The sequence below is a fragment of the Rhincodon typus genome, chromosome 11 (genome assembly GCF_021869965.1).
Source record: "Rhincodon typus isolate 14 chromosome 11, sRhiTyp1.1, whole genome shotgun sequence".
In the NCBI taxonomy this organism is placed as follows: Eukaryota; Metazoa; Chordata; class Chondrichthyes; order Orectolobiformes; family Rhincodontidae; genus Rhincodon; species Rhincodon typus.
This window is the reverse complement of record NC_063342.1, coordinates 6053690-6071331: the sequence shown is the minus strand read 5'-3', so window position 1 is coordinate 6071331 and position 17642 is coordinate 6053690. Positions and strand designations below refer to the sequence as shown.

At 42.3% G+C, this 17642-nt stretch overlaps 1 protein-coding gene across 3 annotated transcripts in view; it reads left to right on the top strand.

Annotated features, from left to right (window-relative positions):
* Positions 1 to 17642, top strand: part of LOC109936230 (lipase member H-like) — a 33408-nt gene that overhangs the window by 13306 nt on the left and 2460 nt on the right. For 2 of the 3 annotated variants that reach the window (XM_020534846.2, XM_048603000.1), the window contains exons 4-8: positions 831 to 932; positions 3478 to 3567; positions 5749 to 5904; positions 7852 to 7941; positions 10333 to 10444. In XM_020534846.2, coding sequence (XP_020390435.2) covers positions 831 to 932; positions 3478 to 3567; positions 5749 to 5904; positions 7852 to 7941; positions 10333 to 10444 — 550 coding nt within the window. The remainder of the gene's footprint in view (positions 1 to 830; positions 933 to 3477; positions 3568 to 5748; positions 5905 to 7851; positions 7942 to 10332; positions 10445 to 17642) is intronic. The other variant, XM_048603001.1, reaches the window with a different exon arrangement.

Sequence of the window (17642 nt, the reverse complement as noted above, 5' to 3'; positions counted from 1 at the left end):
TTAACCTTGGCCTCTGGATTACTAGTCTACTGATATTACCGCAGTGCCACCATCACCGCAGTAAATGGTGCAGACTTAGCTTTTTGTATTGAAGCCTCAAGACTGGGACTTGAATCCACAGTCAGAGGAGAGACTATTGCATTTGAGCAGCAGCTGACATTCTATATCTTCCATTCATTGAAGATACCCAAGCTTAAACACGCGTCCTACAGCTTCTTCCCCGCTGTTATAAGACTGCTGAATGGACCACTCAAATTTCAAATCAAATGTTGATCGAGCTTTTAGTACACCTTTTTTGCAGCTGTAACTTTGTATTCCTCGCTCTTTTCAATCACCCAATGATCTTTGTATGATATGACCTGCAAAACAAAACTTTTCACTGTACCTTTGTCCATGTGACAATAATAAATTAAATCAAATACAGTGCCAAAACACCATATGCTGATGGGCCAAATGGCCTCATTGTACATTGTATGATTCAGTCTGCCCATTTCTGACTGACTGGCTACTGCTGGGTACCATAGTTAAGGTGCAATTGATTCATTTATTGGCATTAACTGATCAGACTCATACCTGAACTATGACCGCTAATACTCCTGGTGCCAGTAGAAATGCATTGAACAGGGTTGTTTTGGACCTGAAATGTTAATACTGTCTCTCTCTCTCCCTCTCTGTCTCCCCCCACAAATACTGCCAGACCTGCCGAGTTTCTCCAGGACTTTCTGGTTTTAGTTCAGAATTCCAGCATCTACAATATTTTGCTTTCATTTATTGAAATGTATTGATGATAAATTAGTGATAAATCGGTTCATTTTGCATTCCTTTTGGAGGTCTTGATCCAGCTGGACCTTTATTCCGGGGGAAAGGAGTGGAAGACAGACTAGATCCTGCGGATGCTCAGCTTGTTGATGTCCTCCACACAGACTTTGATGGTATTATTGAGATCCATGTTAGAATGATAACTTAGCTTGAAAATTGTGAATTGTTAAAAGTATGGAGCTCTCAGCATACCTGCAAACAAGCTGCATAGTAAGTTCCCAATTTCAGGCACACCTGACTCCCCTATCAAAGTCCATTTTTCCAATTCCCATGCCACCTCATTGGAGCCCATCTCTCTAATTCTCACGTTGAAACCTAGCCCCTCCAATCCCCCAACACTCACATCCAATCCAACCCCAGTGGAGTAAAGGGTTAATGATCCCAATATTCTGATAACAGCTACTGAGCATGTATCTATATCACAATGATGTCAGATCACATGGGATTGAGACCTTAAGACATAGGAACAGAAGTAGGCCATTCAGCCCACCTAGTCTTCTCCACCATTCAATGAGATTGTGGCTGATCTGATAATCCTCAGCTTCACTTTCCTGCCTTTACTCCATAAATCTTCATTCCCTTACTGATTAAAAATTTATCTATCTCAACCTTGAATATACTATTCACTACCTTCTGAGAGTGGAAATTCCTCCTCATCTTAGTCATAAGTATGTGACCCTGTATCCTAAGATTATACCCTTTGGTCCAAGACTCTCCCATAACCTTTCTGCATCTGTCCTATCAGGTCCCCAGAGAATCTTGTATGTTTTTAAAAGGTTGCCTCTCATTCTTTTAAATTCCACTGAGTACAGGCCCAACCTACTCAATCTGTCCCCATGAAACAGTCCCTCCATACCCAGGATCAATGTAGTGATCCTCTCTGAACTGTTTCCAAAGCCAGTATATCCCTCCTAACATAAGGCGTCAAAAACTATTCACAGTATCCCAGCTGTGCCTTGTACAGTTTTAGCAAAACATCCTAACTTTCAATTTCCTTTGAAATAAAGGCCAATTTTCCTTCCCTATTACCTGCTAACTTGGCTACTCACTTTTTGTGATTCATCGATGATGCCACCTAATCCCCCTGTCTGTCACTTTCTGCAGTCTTTGTCCAGTTAAATAATATTCAGCTTTTCTATTCTTCCTGCCAAAGTGCATAACTTCATATTGCCCCACATTATATTCCATCTATAAGAAGGCACAAGGAAACTTTCCTCTACTGTGTAATTAATCAGCAGTAAATGTTACACTGGCCGTGTGTTCAGCCCTTGTTATGTCAAGCTCCTAATCATATATCTACACTCTTGAGTCCTCTAATTATCCTTTCTATATTCAAATCCCACATTCTCTAGCGGTCTTATTGAAATGAATTAGTCTCAGAACACTGTTCTTCTTATAGTCCAATAAAATTCATACTTTAGCTATCCTAACTCTCCCATTGAATATTACCCCTCCACCTCCTCATCCCTCCTTATCCTAATTATCTGAGCAAGGTTCATCCTCTTTAATGTTAATGTTGATCTTTCTCTGCACCTTCTCAGCAGCTGTAACACTGTATCCTGCGCTCTGTTCTGTTATCCTGATGCATTTGTGTAGTTTGATCTGCCTGTTAAGCACATAAGGCAACACTTTTCACTGTACCTCAGTACATGTGACAGTAATAATCAAACCAAATCCTTTTGGTGCTCTGATCCTTCTGCTGAAATCCACCTATCCAGTACCCTACTTTCATAGCAGGAGATTCAATTATGGGAGTAGTGATATCTTGCTGTAATTGTACAAGGCCCTGATAAGACCATACTTAGAATATGTAGAGGGAGTGCAATGAAGATTTCCCAGACTGATTCCTGGATGGCAGGACAGACATATGAGGAGAGGTTGAATTGATTGGGATTAGATTCACTGGAGTTCTCAAGAATGAGGTGTATTTCATAGAGACCTGTAAAATTTTGGCAGGACTAGACATGGTAAATGCAGGATGGATGTTCCTGATGACTGGGAAGTCCACAACAAGGGGTCACAGTTTAAAGATGCAGGGATAAACCACATAGGAACAAAAACAGAAGTTGCTGGAAAAGCTCAGCAGGTCTGGCAGCATCTGTGAAGAAAAAGCAGAGTTAACGTTTCGGGTCCGGTGACCCTTCTTCAGACCATATAGGACTGAGATGAGGAAAAATTTCTTCACCCAGAGAGTGGTGACCCTGTAGAATTCACTACCACAGAGTGTAGTCTAAGCCAAAGCATTATATAATTTCACTGAGGAGTTGGATATAGCTCGTGGGGCTAAAGGGATCAAAGGATATGGGGAAAAAGTGGGAACAGGCTATTGAGTTGGATGATCAGCCATGATCATGATGAATGGCAGAGCAGACTTCAAGGGCCAAAAGGCCTCCTCCTGCCCCTTTTTGCCCATGTTTTTATGTTGCTATATTTCTCCCAGGAAATCTATTTACCTTGTAGCTGAGCTGTCCCATCAAAGATCTCTCTAGCACCTTAACTCTCCCATCAAAGCCCACTCCCACCTGTTACTCTCCCTTCTCAGATCATTCCTGCAGTATCTGACACCACTCTCAAGGTCCACCTTGTTGATCTATTAGTGTGACAATAATTAATGTGACAACAAAAAGAACATTTCAAATATAATTATTCTTCTTGTAGCTCTTGGATATGAAGAGTTTTTGGGGAACATCGACTATTATGCCAACGGAGGAACTGACCAACCGGGATGTCCTGCAACTATAATAGCTGGTTTGTATTGACACTCAGTTTTATTCTTCCTCCTTATTTCTTTAAAATTGTTGTTGATTGGCCACTTGAGGTAAAAGGCCAGGCTTCCTCTCAAACAGCCCCACCACGTTCATGCAAAACTTGGTCAGTATCTCTCACTGCATCAGAACTCACATGACATCAAGTTATAGACCAAACGTTTTATTTGAAATCACGCTTTTGGAGTGCTGCTCCTCCATCAGGTGAAGTTACAGTGTGGCATTCTCCGCACCTGAGAATGTCTACCTTCTAGAGACAAACATTCTGCCAGTGGAATTGTTAGTGTCTCTCAGCAGGAAATGAGAGGAAATTAGGAATTGTGTCTGATAAGTAGCCATCTGATCATTCATACAGTCAGTCAAAGGATTTCATCAAAAAGATCAGGTCCATTACCTCAACAGATGATTTTCACTACTGCCTTGTATGTGAAGTTCAGCCCATCTCTATGTTGTCAGCCTTGGCTCAGTGGATAACACCTTTGCCTCTGGTTCAGACGTTTATGTGTTTGGTACCTCACCTTTGAAGCCCTGGCGTGTGATTCAGGCTGGCAATCCAAGTCCCAGTCCTGAGGGAACACTACACTATTGTCTGTCTTTCTCATGACACCCTGTCTGTTCTCTGAGGTACACATTCAAGAACCTGTCAGTCTTCGAGAAGAAAAGTGAAGGAGTTCTCCCAAGCATTGAGAACAATCTGCCCTCAACCAACAGCTTATTTTTACCCCATTGCCATTGTGGGATCTTACCTTGTACAAATTGGTTGCTTTGCTTCCTTGCATTGCAGCAGCGCCTATGCACTAGAAATAATTTACAGCACCACTTTGCACCAAAATTGCTGCTTAGGAAATTCTTTGAGCATTCTGAGGTTTTTTTTCTCTCATTTTCCATCAAGTTAACATGGCCATAGCTCCAACAGTTGGATAGAAAAGACAATGGAGACAAAAAAAAAGGGATGTGGAACGAGGGGATCTGTTAATCTTTTGTTTCCATCTTCTGTGATCCATTGAAAGGAATTATATTTGCCTTTTTACCCAAGTTTATCCATCTCACTTCAGGTTAATCTAGTGCATGAAAATCTTATCCCATCCATGGAGACTACTGTACTTAAAATTCAGTTTGTTCTCAAATGATGTGAGTGGGGTTTTGATCTGTCATAACTTGCCTGTGAAACAATTGATTTGTTCTCTTGGTTTTTCCTTCTGTTAATTTCTCACTGTTTCCATCAATTCAATATTCCATTAGCAGCAAAGATCTAGTAATCATGGCTCAGGCACCCTTCTGAGCCCACATGTGTGTGAACACAGATGATCAAAACTTTGAACACATTCCTGACCTGTGTGTTCATGAATGTACGACTTGAGATCAAAAGCATGTCATGATTGTTGGGCAAAATTCAGGAGCCAGCAACCCCATCAATTCCCTGGTAGTTTGTGCCGACGTTGTTCCTGTTAATTCTGCAGAGAAAGTAGCAGCAGCTGGAGATCACAGTGGAGAAGGATTGAAGTTCTGAAGAAGGGTCACTGGAGTCAAAACTCTCCACAGACACTGCCAGACCTGCTGAGTTTCTCCAGTATTTCCTGTTTTTATTATTCAAGTGGTTCACTTTGGAACAATGAAATACGAAATGTGGAATTGAATCACATTGCATAGAATGAGACCATTTGGCCCATGATACTGCAGATGACTGTTAGTGTTATCCAGACGGTCCCACTTACCCTGCTCTTGCCTTGTAGCCCTGCACACTGTTCTTTGATATGACTTTTTAAAAAAAGATCACTTTCAGTATGTGGGCATCGCTGGCTTGGCCAGCAATTTTTCCTTGTTCCCCTCATTTCTCTTGAGAAGATGGGGATAAGCTGCTTTCTTGAACCATCACAGTCCATTTGGTGTAGCTAGACCCACAACACCACAGATAGATATTCACTTAAGTTCACCAGGACTTAAGATTGAGCATTATATCATCAGAGTCACTTACTCTAAGAAGTCCTTTTCCCCATTACATCGTTGGGAAAAGGTTGTAGTCCCAGCCTGTCACCACAAGCTGTCAGCCAATACAAGGCACTCGGACAGTTTGCGGATATCTGACCAATATTCAATATGAGTTGCATGTAGCTGGTCAGTTTGTTTGTGTATGACATTTTTTTAAGCTGTTCTGTCCCTCCAGGCAAAAGGTATATGGTGTGCGATCATCAAAGATCTGTCTATCTGTATATAAGCTCCATGAACTCAACCTGTAATATTACTGTTTATCCTTGCACATCTTATGAAGAATTCCTGGATGCCCGTTGCACAGAGCACGATAAAACCTATCCAATATTTGGTAAGTGTCTTGCTGGATCAACGTTTTTGTCATTATAAGCTGTCTCCTCTCCTGTTTTGATGGTGCCGATTTATCTCAGAGTATTAGTTCCATTCATACCCGATAACCATCCTGCTCTCTCACATAAAGCTGTCGTCCAACCTGCCTCAATCCAGATAGTCTGCCGAGACTCAAAACCACTGCCCTCTGAGCAAAAGATGTTCAGTGGAACATTAATAAAGGCATTCAATATAATAGGACTGTAAGAACAAGAAGCAGGAGTAGCCCCTTGAGCCTGCTTTGCCATTTGATATGATCATGGCTGATCTCAACTTGACCTCAACTCCACTTTTCTGCCAACTCTCCATAACCCTTCAATCCATTATTAATTAAAAATCTGTCTGTTTATCCCTTAAATTTATTAAATGCACTCTGGGATAGTCAATTCCCCAGATTCCTGACCTTTTGAGAGAAGCAATTCCTCTTCACCTCTGTTTTAAATCTGTTATCCCTAACACTAAAAGTATGACCTCTTGTTCGAGATTGTCCCACATGATGAAACATCCTCTCCATGTCTACTTTGTCAATCCCTGTTATTATACACCTCATCTTATACACCTCAAATAGATCTCCTTTCATTCTTCTCAACTCCAGACAGTATAGTCCTAAGCTTCTCAGTCTCTCTTCATTAGATAAAGTCCTCACCTCTGGAATTAATGTAGTGGACCTCCTTATAATGAATAGATCATTCATCTTATACCATTGTCTTTGGGAAAACAGAACTGACCCCAAATCATTTTCACTGGTGCCCCCAATCAGCTCCACTAACTACCTTGAGTTGACAAGTGGCACTTAATATTGTGTCATACAGATGCCAGGCAATGACCATTTCAAACAAGAGCAAACCCAAGCGTTGTCCCTTTACATTCAATGTCATTGCCATCACTGAATTTCCCACTATCACCAGCCTGGGGCTATCATTGACCTGAAACTCAAATGGACTAGCCATATAAACACAATGGCTACAAGAGGAGATCAGAAGCTAGGAATACTGCCACCACTCCCACCTGACACCTCACCCACCTGCCACCTTACTCACTTACTAGCTCATCAACCTTCCACCTCACCTACCTTCAATCTCACCCACCTGTCCCTATCCACCTGCTACTTACCACATCACATACCATCCACCTCATCCATTCCAACAACAGATTTAAGAACAGCTTCTTCTCCGCTATTATCAGACTTATGACTGGACCCCATATATGTTGGAGTTGATCTTTTTCTGTACCTTCTCTGTAGCTGGAACACTACATTCTGCATTCTGTTCCGTTATCCTGATGGACTTATGTAAGGTATGATTTGTCTGGATAGCACACAAAGCACTGTATCTCACTACATGTGACAATAATAAATCAAATCAAATCAAATCTACCACCCTGGGCACATATCACATCATCAAATAACCTCCTACTCCCCATGCATCCACGCACACACTGACCTACGTATCTCAGCCAACTAGACACTTTACCCATTCATCCACTCGCCCACTCACACATTCAAACTGTCCACATGGGAACTGGTAGCATAAGAAGATGCATGCTTTGTCGTCCTTCAACTTTATTCTGCTACAGTGGGCCTCTCTGAAGGATGCTGTGCTCTGCATCTCTGGGAAGACCAAACTTGAAAAGCCACCAAAGAGTGTGGTGCACTGTCAAGCAAAGGGGGAATCCAGTGATGACCCTTGTTCCTCATGAGGTGCAGATCCTAGTATCAATTCAATTCTTTCATTCTGTGTACAACAACTCAGATGTAACTTACTGCGGGTGACACTTTCAGGTATCCTGAGATCAGAATCTGTCCATTGTGGTGACTATAACATAGAATAGGGACTTTGGTTTTTGCCATTATTTAGTCAAATGACTTCCATTAATGCTCAAGGTACAATGTCTTCACATTTCAATCTAGGTTATCACATTGACAAATGGAAAAACAACCACTTAATGAAGTTTCCAAATAAGGTGTTCTTTCAAACCTCCACTGAGGATCCATTTTGCAGTAAGTCTTATTTTGTTAATGCATAGTTTTATACTGTAGGAACTTTAGATCCCAAAGATTTTGAGGAACTGGAAATGGCCATCAACTTTTTTACTTTATCATGGACAAACCAAACCCAACCTTTCTCTATTTGTCTAGACCACAATTACCCCCATATCCTCAATCCCACGCCCTGACCTTCTCCCCATATCTCTCAGGTCTACTTCCCATCTCCTTCTTATATCCCTCAATCCTACATCCCCACCTTCTCCCCATATTCCTCAATCCCACCTACTCACCTTTTTCCCATAACTCTCAATCCGACCTCTTTATCTTCTCTCCATGTCCCTCAATCCCATTCCCCACCTTCTCCCCATATCCCTCAATCCCACCTCCCTCCTATATCTCTCAATCTCATCTCCCCACCCTCTCCCCATATCCCTCAATCCCATCTCCCCAAATTGTCCCCATATCCTTCAATCCCATCTACCCACTTTCTCCTCATTTCCCTCGTACATGAAGTTCAAAAGGTTAATATGCAGGTCCAGCAAATTATTAAGAAGGCATTGGAGTTGTTACATTTAATGGAATGGGAATGGAATATAAAAATAGGGGAGTGTTGTGTGTTAATTGTATAGAACACTGTTGAGAAAACATTTGAGATGCTGTATACTGTTTGGTTTCTTTGTGTAAAGAATATAAATCGATGAGAATTACTTCAGAGAAGCTTCACATGACCTGGGATGAGAGGGTTTGGGTGGGGGTTGACGTTAAGGTGTGAGGAAATATTGAGTGGATTAGACCTTTCCTCCTCGGAGTTTAGAAGAATGAGAGGTGATCTTATTAAAAACTGAGATCCTGAGGGTGCTTAATAAGGGTGGATCCTGAGAGGATATTTCCTCTTGTGAGAGAGCCTGGAATGAGAGACACAGTTTAAAATAAGGGATCCCCAACTGAAGAAGGAGATCAGGATGATCTTTTTTGGAACTCCCTTGCCCAGAGAGTGGTGGAAGTGGCGGGGGGGGGTGTCATTCAATCCTTTTCAGGCAGAAATAGATAAAGCAAGTCAATAGCAATGGGGTGGGGTAGAGGTTGAGGTGGTAAAGCGGTGATGTTAGTCGTGGGTAGGTGACAGGTAGGTTAGATTGTCGGTGGATGAGTTGGGGTGTTGGTGAGCTGGCAGGTGAGTGAAGTAGCAGAAAGGTGGATGCAGGGTGATTAGCCACGATCTTGTTAAATGGTGAAGGAAGCCCGAGGGGTGGAATGGCCTGCTCCTACTCCTAATGCGTACGCTTGCATGGATGTTCGGGTACTTCACCAATTAGACACCAGCGCTTTTAAAACCTACAGACTGTGAGATTGACTCAGTGTAAACCAGTGAATAACAAATTGAATTGCAAGGTAGCACTGACTTCAAGTGTTAGATTGGCACTGACTGAGTTTCATCAATGGATGAGTCTGTTAAGGGCCTTCACTCTTGTCGAGATTGATGTGTATACATGGGATTTGTTCCCAAGAGGTGGGGGGGCGGGGGTGGGGTGGGGGCGTGGGGGTTGGTTGTGAGGAGGAAAGGGTATGTAAAATACATCGGGGCAGCATGGTGGCTCAGTGGTTAACACTGTTGCCTCACAGCGCCAGGGACCCAGGCTCGATTCCACCCTCGGGTGACTGTTTGTGTGGAGTTTGAACATTTTCCCTGTGTCTGCGTGGGTTTCCTCTGGGTGCTCTGGTTTCCTCCCACAATCCAAAGATGTGCAGGTTAGGGTGGACTGGCCATGCTAAATTTCCCCATGGTGTCTAGGGATGTGTGGGCTAGGTTGGATTAGCTATGGGAAATGCAGAGTTATAGGGATAGGGTAGGGGGCTGGGATGCTCTTCAGAGAGTAAGTGTGGACTTGATGGGCTGAATAGCCTGCTTCCACACTGCAGGCATTCAATGATTCTATTCTGCGACTCTAATATCTCCCCCCAAGTCCCAACCTGGCCTCTGTAACACCCGAGGCAATCACATGCAGAAATCCGCTGCCCCCACCCCATATTTAAATAAATAAAGTAGGCTTATTGCCCTGAATAATGCCATAGTACAGTTGGTGTGGGTGGTCATGCTGTTGCTAGTTCTTAGGGGAAGGAAGTTTCTCCTGCATTCCCCATTGGATTTCCGACATTTATGATCAGTGTTTTAGATTCTCCCAGAAATAGAATAACTTTCTCTCTATCCATCTGAGTGAACCTTTTCACAGATTTAAAATTATCTAGTCATTCCGCTTGGGTGCCTCCCTGATTGTTATAACCTATCAGTTCTGGTGCCATTCTTGTAAATCAGTGTCCATACCAGCACCAGTACCTCAATGTCACTTTTGTAATATGGAGACCAGAAGCTGTGCTTTGAGATGCTCTTTGTTCTTCGTGCAGTGTACTATTACCTTCTGGACATCGTCACCTGGAACAAAAATACCCGGAAAGGTTACATTACAGTTGGAATGACTGGACAGAATGGAGTCATAGTGAAAGCAGAAGCCAATCAGTGAGTACGATCAGCAAAAATCTCTGCTTAGAAATCTCCATCACACAGGAATGCTCCCCAGAGGCAAGGGCTATGAAAGGTCATGGTTCTGAAAGGGCTAATGTTGACGTTGTATCAGCTCCGCCCAATCTGATGAAGGTATCGGCTGACTTTGTTTGGAGATGGGTCTTGTATATTTGAATACCAGTTTTGTTGGTTTCTGCCAGAAGCAGTTAGGAGGCCTTGGGTATATTCACTGCCACCACTTCTTGTTGGTATAAGTCTAAGCTACGTATACCACGTGGGGAATAATGTCCACTTAGACTCTTCAGATCTGATCAATCCTGATAAACAATAAATGCGTTTATTTCAAGTTGCTTTGTGACTAGTTACATTATGACTGATATATATGAATGTCTCTTGTGAGATCTCTGGCACATTGTTGCTTTGGCTACAGTCTGTTAACATTAAGAACAGTCCCTGAGTGTTATACAATCTCTGGTGAACACGTGGAAGACTGATAGGACACACACACAGAACTCTGGCTGGGTTCTTGATCCAGGAACAGTCCTTTTTATCTATTTGGTAGAGTTTATATTATAGAATCATACAGACCTATAGTGCAGAAAAAGACCCTTTGGCTCATCACGTCTGCCCCAGTCAACTTAGTTATTCCAATCCCATTTTTCAGCACTTGGCCCATAGTACATTAAACGTTTCAGGTACTAACTGTTTTATATAATAGTAGCGAGTTCTACACTAGCCTTTCTTGGGGGCAGATGTGTCCTGTAGAGTTCCTGAGAGTCATTTCTAATTATGCTTGTTTAATAATGTAGAGCGTACCTTTTGCTATGTTGCAATACACCATCTTTTAACTCAGACAAGTGCCTCTTCTGCTGGGACTCCTCAGTGATCTATAATGACATAGGGTTACAGTATAGTGCAAGGGCGTTCAGCCCAACTGATCCATCCTAGCATTTATGCTCCACAGAAGCCTCTTAGCAACTTATTTTATCTCACGCAATCAACATTTGTTTTGATTCCTTTCTCAATCATCTGCTTATCTGTAGCTTCTCCTCAAACATTATTTGTTATTCATCTCAACTACTCCTGTGCTAGTGAGTTCCACATACTAACCCATTTGTGGGTTGAAGATATTTCCCCTAAAGTCCCTGGTTACGTTAATTAGTTGCTGTCTACTGATTATGGCCCCCAGGGTTGGACTCTACCCCCAAGTAGTCATACCTTCACTCACCTTGAGCATATCAAGTGCTTTCGTTATTTCAGATATATGAATAGACAAACAAATGAGCTAGAAGCAGAAGTAGGCCATTCAGCCCCTTAAATCCGTTCTGCCGTTCAATAAGATCATGACCGATCTGATTGCAACCTCAAATCCGTAATCACACTGACTCCTGATAACCTCTTACCCCCATCTGCTTGACAATTAATAATCTACACTTGCTTTAAAACTGTTCAAGGACCTGTCTTCTACCACATTTTGAAGAAGATAGTTCATGACCCGTTGTGATAAACAAATTCTCCTCATCTCTGTCTTAAAGGAATAGTGCTTCAGTGACCCACAGATTCTCCCAAAAAAGGAAACACCCTCTTTACATTTACAGTGTCAATCCCCCTCAGGCTCTGACGTGTTTCATATATATCACTGTCAAGTCAACGCCAACTCCCCCTGCCCCCCACCCCCATGCCAGGAACAGCACCAGGCATACCTGAAGATAACGTGTCAGCCTGCAAGCTCTCTCCAAGCCACTCACCATCCTGATATGGAAATATGTCATTGGTTCTCAGTTCAGATATAGTACTGGAGAAATTAATAGGATGATGTCACCAAAAAAAGTCTCTAGGACCTGCTGACCTGCATCCTAAGGTTTCACCACTTACAGTCCATGTGACGTAAGGGGTCGTAGGGGAAGGAACTCAGACATTTTCACTCAGTGACTCCCATGAAAGGTTTTAAAATAAACAGGTTCATGATGATTAGGGAACGGGGGAGGGGGACTAATAATTGGCAGAAATGTGGAATAATGACATGAGCATCAATGTTGGAGCCAGCTACGAATCAGAGAATTAGGAGGTTGTGGGTTCAAAACCCAATCCAGAGCCTTCAGAACAAGAGAGATAACAAGGTGTAGAGCTGGATGAACACAGCAGGCCAAGTAGCATCAGAGGAGCAGGAAAACTGATGTTTCGGGTCTGGACCCTTCTTCAGATTCAGGTTGACCTGCCCAATGCACTACTGAAGGGGTGCTACACTGTCAGAGAATTTATCTTTCACACAGGATGATAAACAGAGGTGCTGTTTGCTCTCTCCAGAAGGTGCAATAATATTGTTCAAAAGCTTTGACAATAGCTGGGGAGCCCCACCTAGTATTTAACCCTCAATCCACATTATAAGAAAACAGTATGTGGCCTCTGAGAGATAGTAAAAACTGCCGATGCTGGAGTCTGAGATAACACAGTGGGGAGCTGGAGGAACACAGCAGGTCAGGCAGCATCAGAGGAGCAGGAAAGAAGGGTCCCGACCCGAAACGTCAACTTTCCTACTCCTGTGATGCTGCCTGGCCTGCTATGTTCCTCCAGCTCCACACTGTGTTATCTCAGTATTTGGTCTCTGCTGTTTATAGGAACTTTAAAATTCCAGGTTAACTGCTGTGTTATCTACATTCCAACAGTGGCTACATGTCTCCAGTTACTTCATTTCCCACTCTGCAAAGTGCTTTGGTGAGTACTGAGATGGTGAAAACTGCATATTCTTTCTGTCAGTCACACACAGTCTCCACAGTACAGGTTACGTGGTAATTAGCACATGCATGTACTGCCCTCCTGTGGCAACAACACATAGAATGTGATGTCAACACATGAGATTTCTCTCCGTATTTTTGATATTATTTATTGTAAGTTTGGATTTCTGGGTTCTGAGTTAGTAACCCATGGATTTTCTACATATGTAAAGTTAACTGTTCATTTTTAAAATATTAGAAAATACTATTTTTACACTCATTTTTACAGTCAGTGTTGTGAAGAAGCATCACTGGACTCAAAACTTCATTTCTCTCTCTACAGATGTTGCTAGACCTGCAGAGGTTCTCCAGCAATTTCAGTTTTTGTTTCAGATTTCCAGTATCTGCTGTTCTTTATTTTGTTTTAGTTTGATTTCTTTTTAAACAGTTTTTGAGCTTTTGCTTTAGACTGAATGCGTTTTGAGCTAATAGGCTTTAGCTCATTTCAGATTGTTTTACAGGCCAGCAAACTAAATAAAGGAGCCCCTGGAACTTCTGCTTTCAGCTTAAGGGAAATACCCAAATCTTGGAGAAGGAGGCTTTCAGCTTTTCTTTGAGTGGAGCAGTCTTGTGAAGTCCTTACAATAGGATGACAGTAGGAGACCCATGTCCCTGAGACAGAAAGTATAAGTAACAAAGTAGGTTATCTTGGAGTGAGAAGTTAATATTAGTCTCAGACTAGAAGTGTTGGGATCAAGCCCTGAAGACGTTACATAAATTTGTGCACATTGAAACTTAGATGTGTGACAATTCCACAAAAAAGCTATCTGCAGTTTCTGGTGAGTAGAATGTCATTAAAGAGGAGGTGGCAAAAGCATGTAGCATGTGCAACATAGATATGGTGGCTGACTTCCATCTGCAGATGGACTGGGTGAACCAAATGAGCACCAAAGTTGTGGCATATGAGTTTCTGGAGTATGTTTAGAGTGGTATGTTGACGAACCAACTACAAGATATGCTATTTTAGATCCAGTATTGTGTCGCGATAAAGTGCTAATTAACAATCATGTTCTTTTTATCCATTCATGAGATGAGGGTGTCACTGACTAGGCCAGCATTTATTACCCCTCCCTAACTGCTCAGAAGGCAGTTAAGAGTCACTGACATTCCTGTGGGTCTGGAGTCACATGTAGGCCAGATCAGGTAAGGATGGTGGTTTTTTTCCCCAACAATCGAAATTGGATTTCGCGGTCATCATTAAACTCTTAATTCCCAGATTTTCCTTTTATTTTAATTCAAATTCCACCAAGATAGGATTCAAACCAGTGCCCCCTGAACATTATCTGGGTGTCTGGATTAACAGTCCAGTGATAATACCACTATGCCATTGCCTCCCCATAAAGTTGTAAAAGAAAGTTTAGGGTTTAGTGACCAAAATGTGATAGAACTCTACATTCTGTTTGAAAGTGATGCAGTTCAGTCTGAAGCAAAGGAATTAAATTGATTAAGGGAAATTGTGGACAAGGCACAAATTGACTGAGGTGGCTTGGGAAAATGCATCAAAAAGCATGTCTGTATGGGTACATAGGTTATGGAGAACCTTTAAATAACTGTTAATGACCTGCAGCAACTAAACTTCAAGATGCAGAAGTGGGAGAAAGGTCAGTCAAATGTATCTAACAAGTGAAGTTCAAGACTATATAAGTTTAAAAGTAAAGGCCTATATAGTTACCAGAAATAGCCATGATTCTGAGGGTTAGGAAGTTGAGAGAACAAAGCAAAGGAGAATCAAGAAACTCGTAAGACAAAGGAGAATAGAATATAAATGCAATCAAGCAAAAGAAAAACAGACTTTTCTAGGTATATAGAAAGGAAACATTTGGCTAAAACAAGCACAGAAATTGCTGGAGAAACACAGCAGGCCTGGCAACATCTGTAGAGAACAAAAGCAAAGTTAATGTTTCAGGTCCAGTGATCCTTCTTCAGAACTATGATGCCTATGATACCGGGTGGATTCGAAACACGAAGGATGAAAGTTCAGTTATAATCCACGTGGGGTGAATCTGAGCTGATGCCATTTCCTAAGGAATGAGATGTGGCTGTGGAAGGTGGTTTTGGCAAAGACTTTGTCACACACCAGGACTGAGAATGAAAAAAAGATGAGAACGGAAATCCTGATAGAGAGAGCAGAAGAAATTCATCAAGGTGGGAGTACCCGGAAGAACTGTAGCAGTGAGTTAAAATAAAACTAACAACTATGCTTGCTGAAGATTTGAAGCAAAAACAGAAATTGCTGGAGAAACTCAGCGGGTCTGGCAGCATCTGTGGGAAGAAAACAGAATTAACATTTCGAGTCCAGTGACCCTTTTTCAGAACCAGGTAAAACAAACATTGGTCCATTACAGACAGTCAAATTAGAATGAGGAATAGAGAAGTGGTGGAAAAGCTGCAAGAAATTTCATGCAAGAAGTCTTCTAGGACAAGAGGTCCAAGTAACTTGTGTTAGCCTTTATTGCAAGAGGATTTGAGTACATCATTTGTGAAGTCTTGCTTTAATTGTGTCGAAGTATGGTTAGACTACACCTGGAGTACTGTGTGCAGTTTTGATCTCCACACCACAGTAGAGAAATTATTGCCATTTGAGGGAGTGCAATGAAGGTACACCAGGCTTGTTCCTGCGATGATGGGACTATCCTCTGAAGAGAGATTGGGCAAACTTGGTCTGTATTTCTTGAGTTTTAAATGAGAGGTGATCTCATTGAGACTTCAAAAATACTTGAAGAGTTAGACAGGGTAGGTGCAGGTAGGGATGATTCCCCTGCACGGGGACCTTAGAACTAGCAGCAGATTGTTAAAAAAGAAAGGAGCGTGCCACTCAGATGGGAAGGATTTTTTTTTGCTCAGACATTTGTGAACTTCTGGAATTCCCTACCACACAGAGCTATGGAAATTCATCTTTCAGTGTGTTTCATGTAGAGATTGATAGATTACTGATTACCAGTGGGTTATGGGGATAGGGTTTGTAAAATGTCCTGAAGCGTTCAATCACCTATGATTATATTGAACAACATGGTACGATCAATCGTCTTCTCCGGTTCCTACATTTCCATGTTCCGGTGTTCTATTTAAATTGGTAAAGATTGCAGAAACCTACAGAACAGAGGGATTTGGGAGTCTTGTGCGTGAATCACAAAAAAACTAACACCCAAGTTTGTTGGGTAACGGGGATAGTAAATGAATAATTGGCCTATATTCCGAAGGGAATGGGGCATAAAATTGGGAAGATCTTGCTAATGTTATATAAGGCACTAGTCAGACCACAGCAGGAACACAGTGAACAGTTTTGGTCCCCTTATCTGAGAAAAGGCATGCTGGGATTGGAGGCAGCCCAGAGAAAGTTCACTAGGCTTATTCATTGAGGAGTGTTGAGTTAATTGAGCAACTGCGGATTGTTGCAAAAATGCTGACATAATGAACAACACCTACATCTCATGAATGAACTGGCAAAAATGTACAATACGCCTGAAAAAAATGCCCTTTTACACCCACCCCCGCCTTAGCAATGTAACCATGGGTAGTGTTGTTTGAGCTGTCTGACAGTGCATTGGGACATGGGAGCAGGGCAAATGTTTGGAATATGTTGGATATATTACGAGAAGGGATTGAATAGATTGTGCTTCTCTCTACTAGAGTTTACAAGAGTATGGTGCCTTGATTGACGTATATAAGATCCCGAATGGTCTTAGAAACATAGAAAATAGCAGCAGGAGGAGGCCATTCAGCCCTTCAAGCCTGCTACACCATTCAGTACGATCATGCCTGATCATCTAGCTCAGTTCCTTTTCCCAATTTTTCCCCATACCCTTTGATTCCATTATCCCTAAGAAATATATCTAACTCCTTCTCGAAAATGTCCAATGTTTTGGCCTCAATCACTTTCTGTGGCAGAGGAGGTACCAATCTGGATGTTTCCTCTTGTGGGTCAGTCATTAACTAGGAGGCACTGATTTAAAATTGTTAGGACACAGATGAGGTGATGTTCGTCACTGTCAAGCATGGTGGCTCAGTGGTTAGCACTGCTGCCTCACAGCACCAGGGCCCCGGGTTTGATTCCACCCTCGAGTGACTGTCTGTGTGGAGTTTGCACATTCTCCTCGTGTCTGCGTGGGTTTCCTCCAGGTGCTTCGGTTTCCTCCCACAATCCAAAGATGTGCAGGTTAGGTGGATTGGCCATGCTAAATTGCCTGTAGTGATCAGGAACGTTTAGATTAGGTGGGTTATCTGGGTGGGACGTCTGAGGTCTGGTGTGGACTTGTTGGGTTGAAGGGTCAGTTTCCACACTGTAGGGATTTTATTCTATGTCAGAGGGTTGTGGCATTTGGAGGTGTCTTCTGCAAAAGGACATAGAGGCGAGTCATTGAATTTTTTTTTCAGTTGGAGATGGACAGATTCATGTTCGACAGGGAATCAAAGGTTAT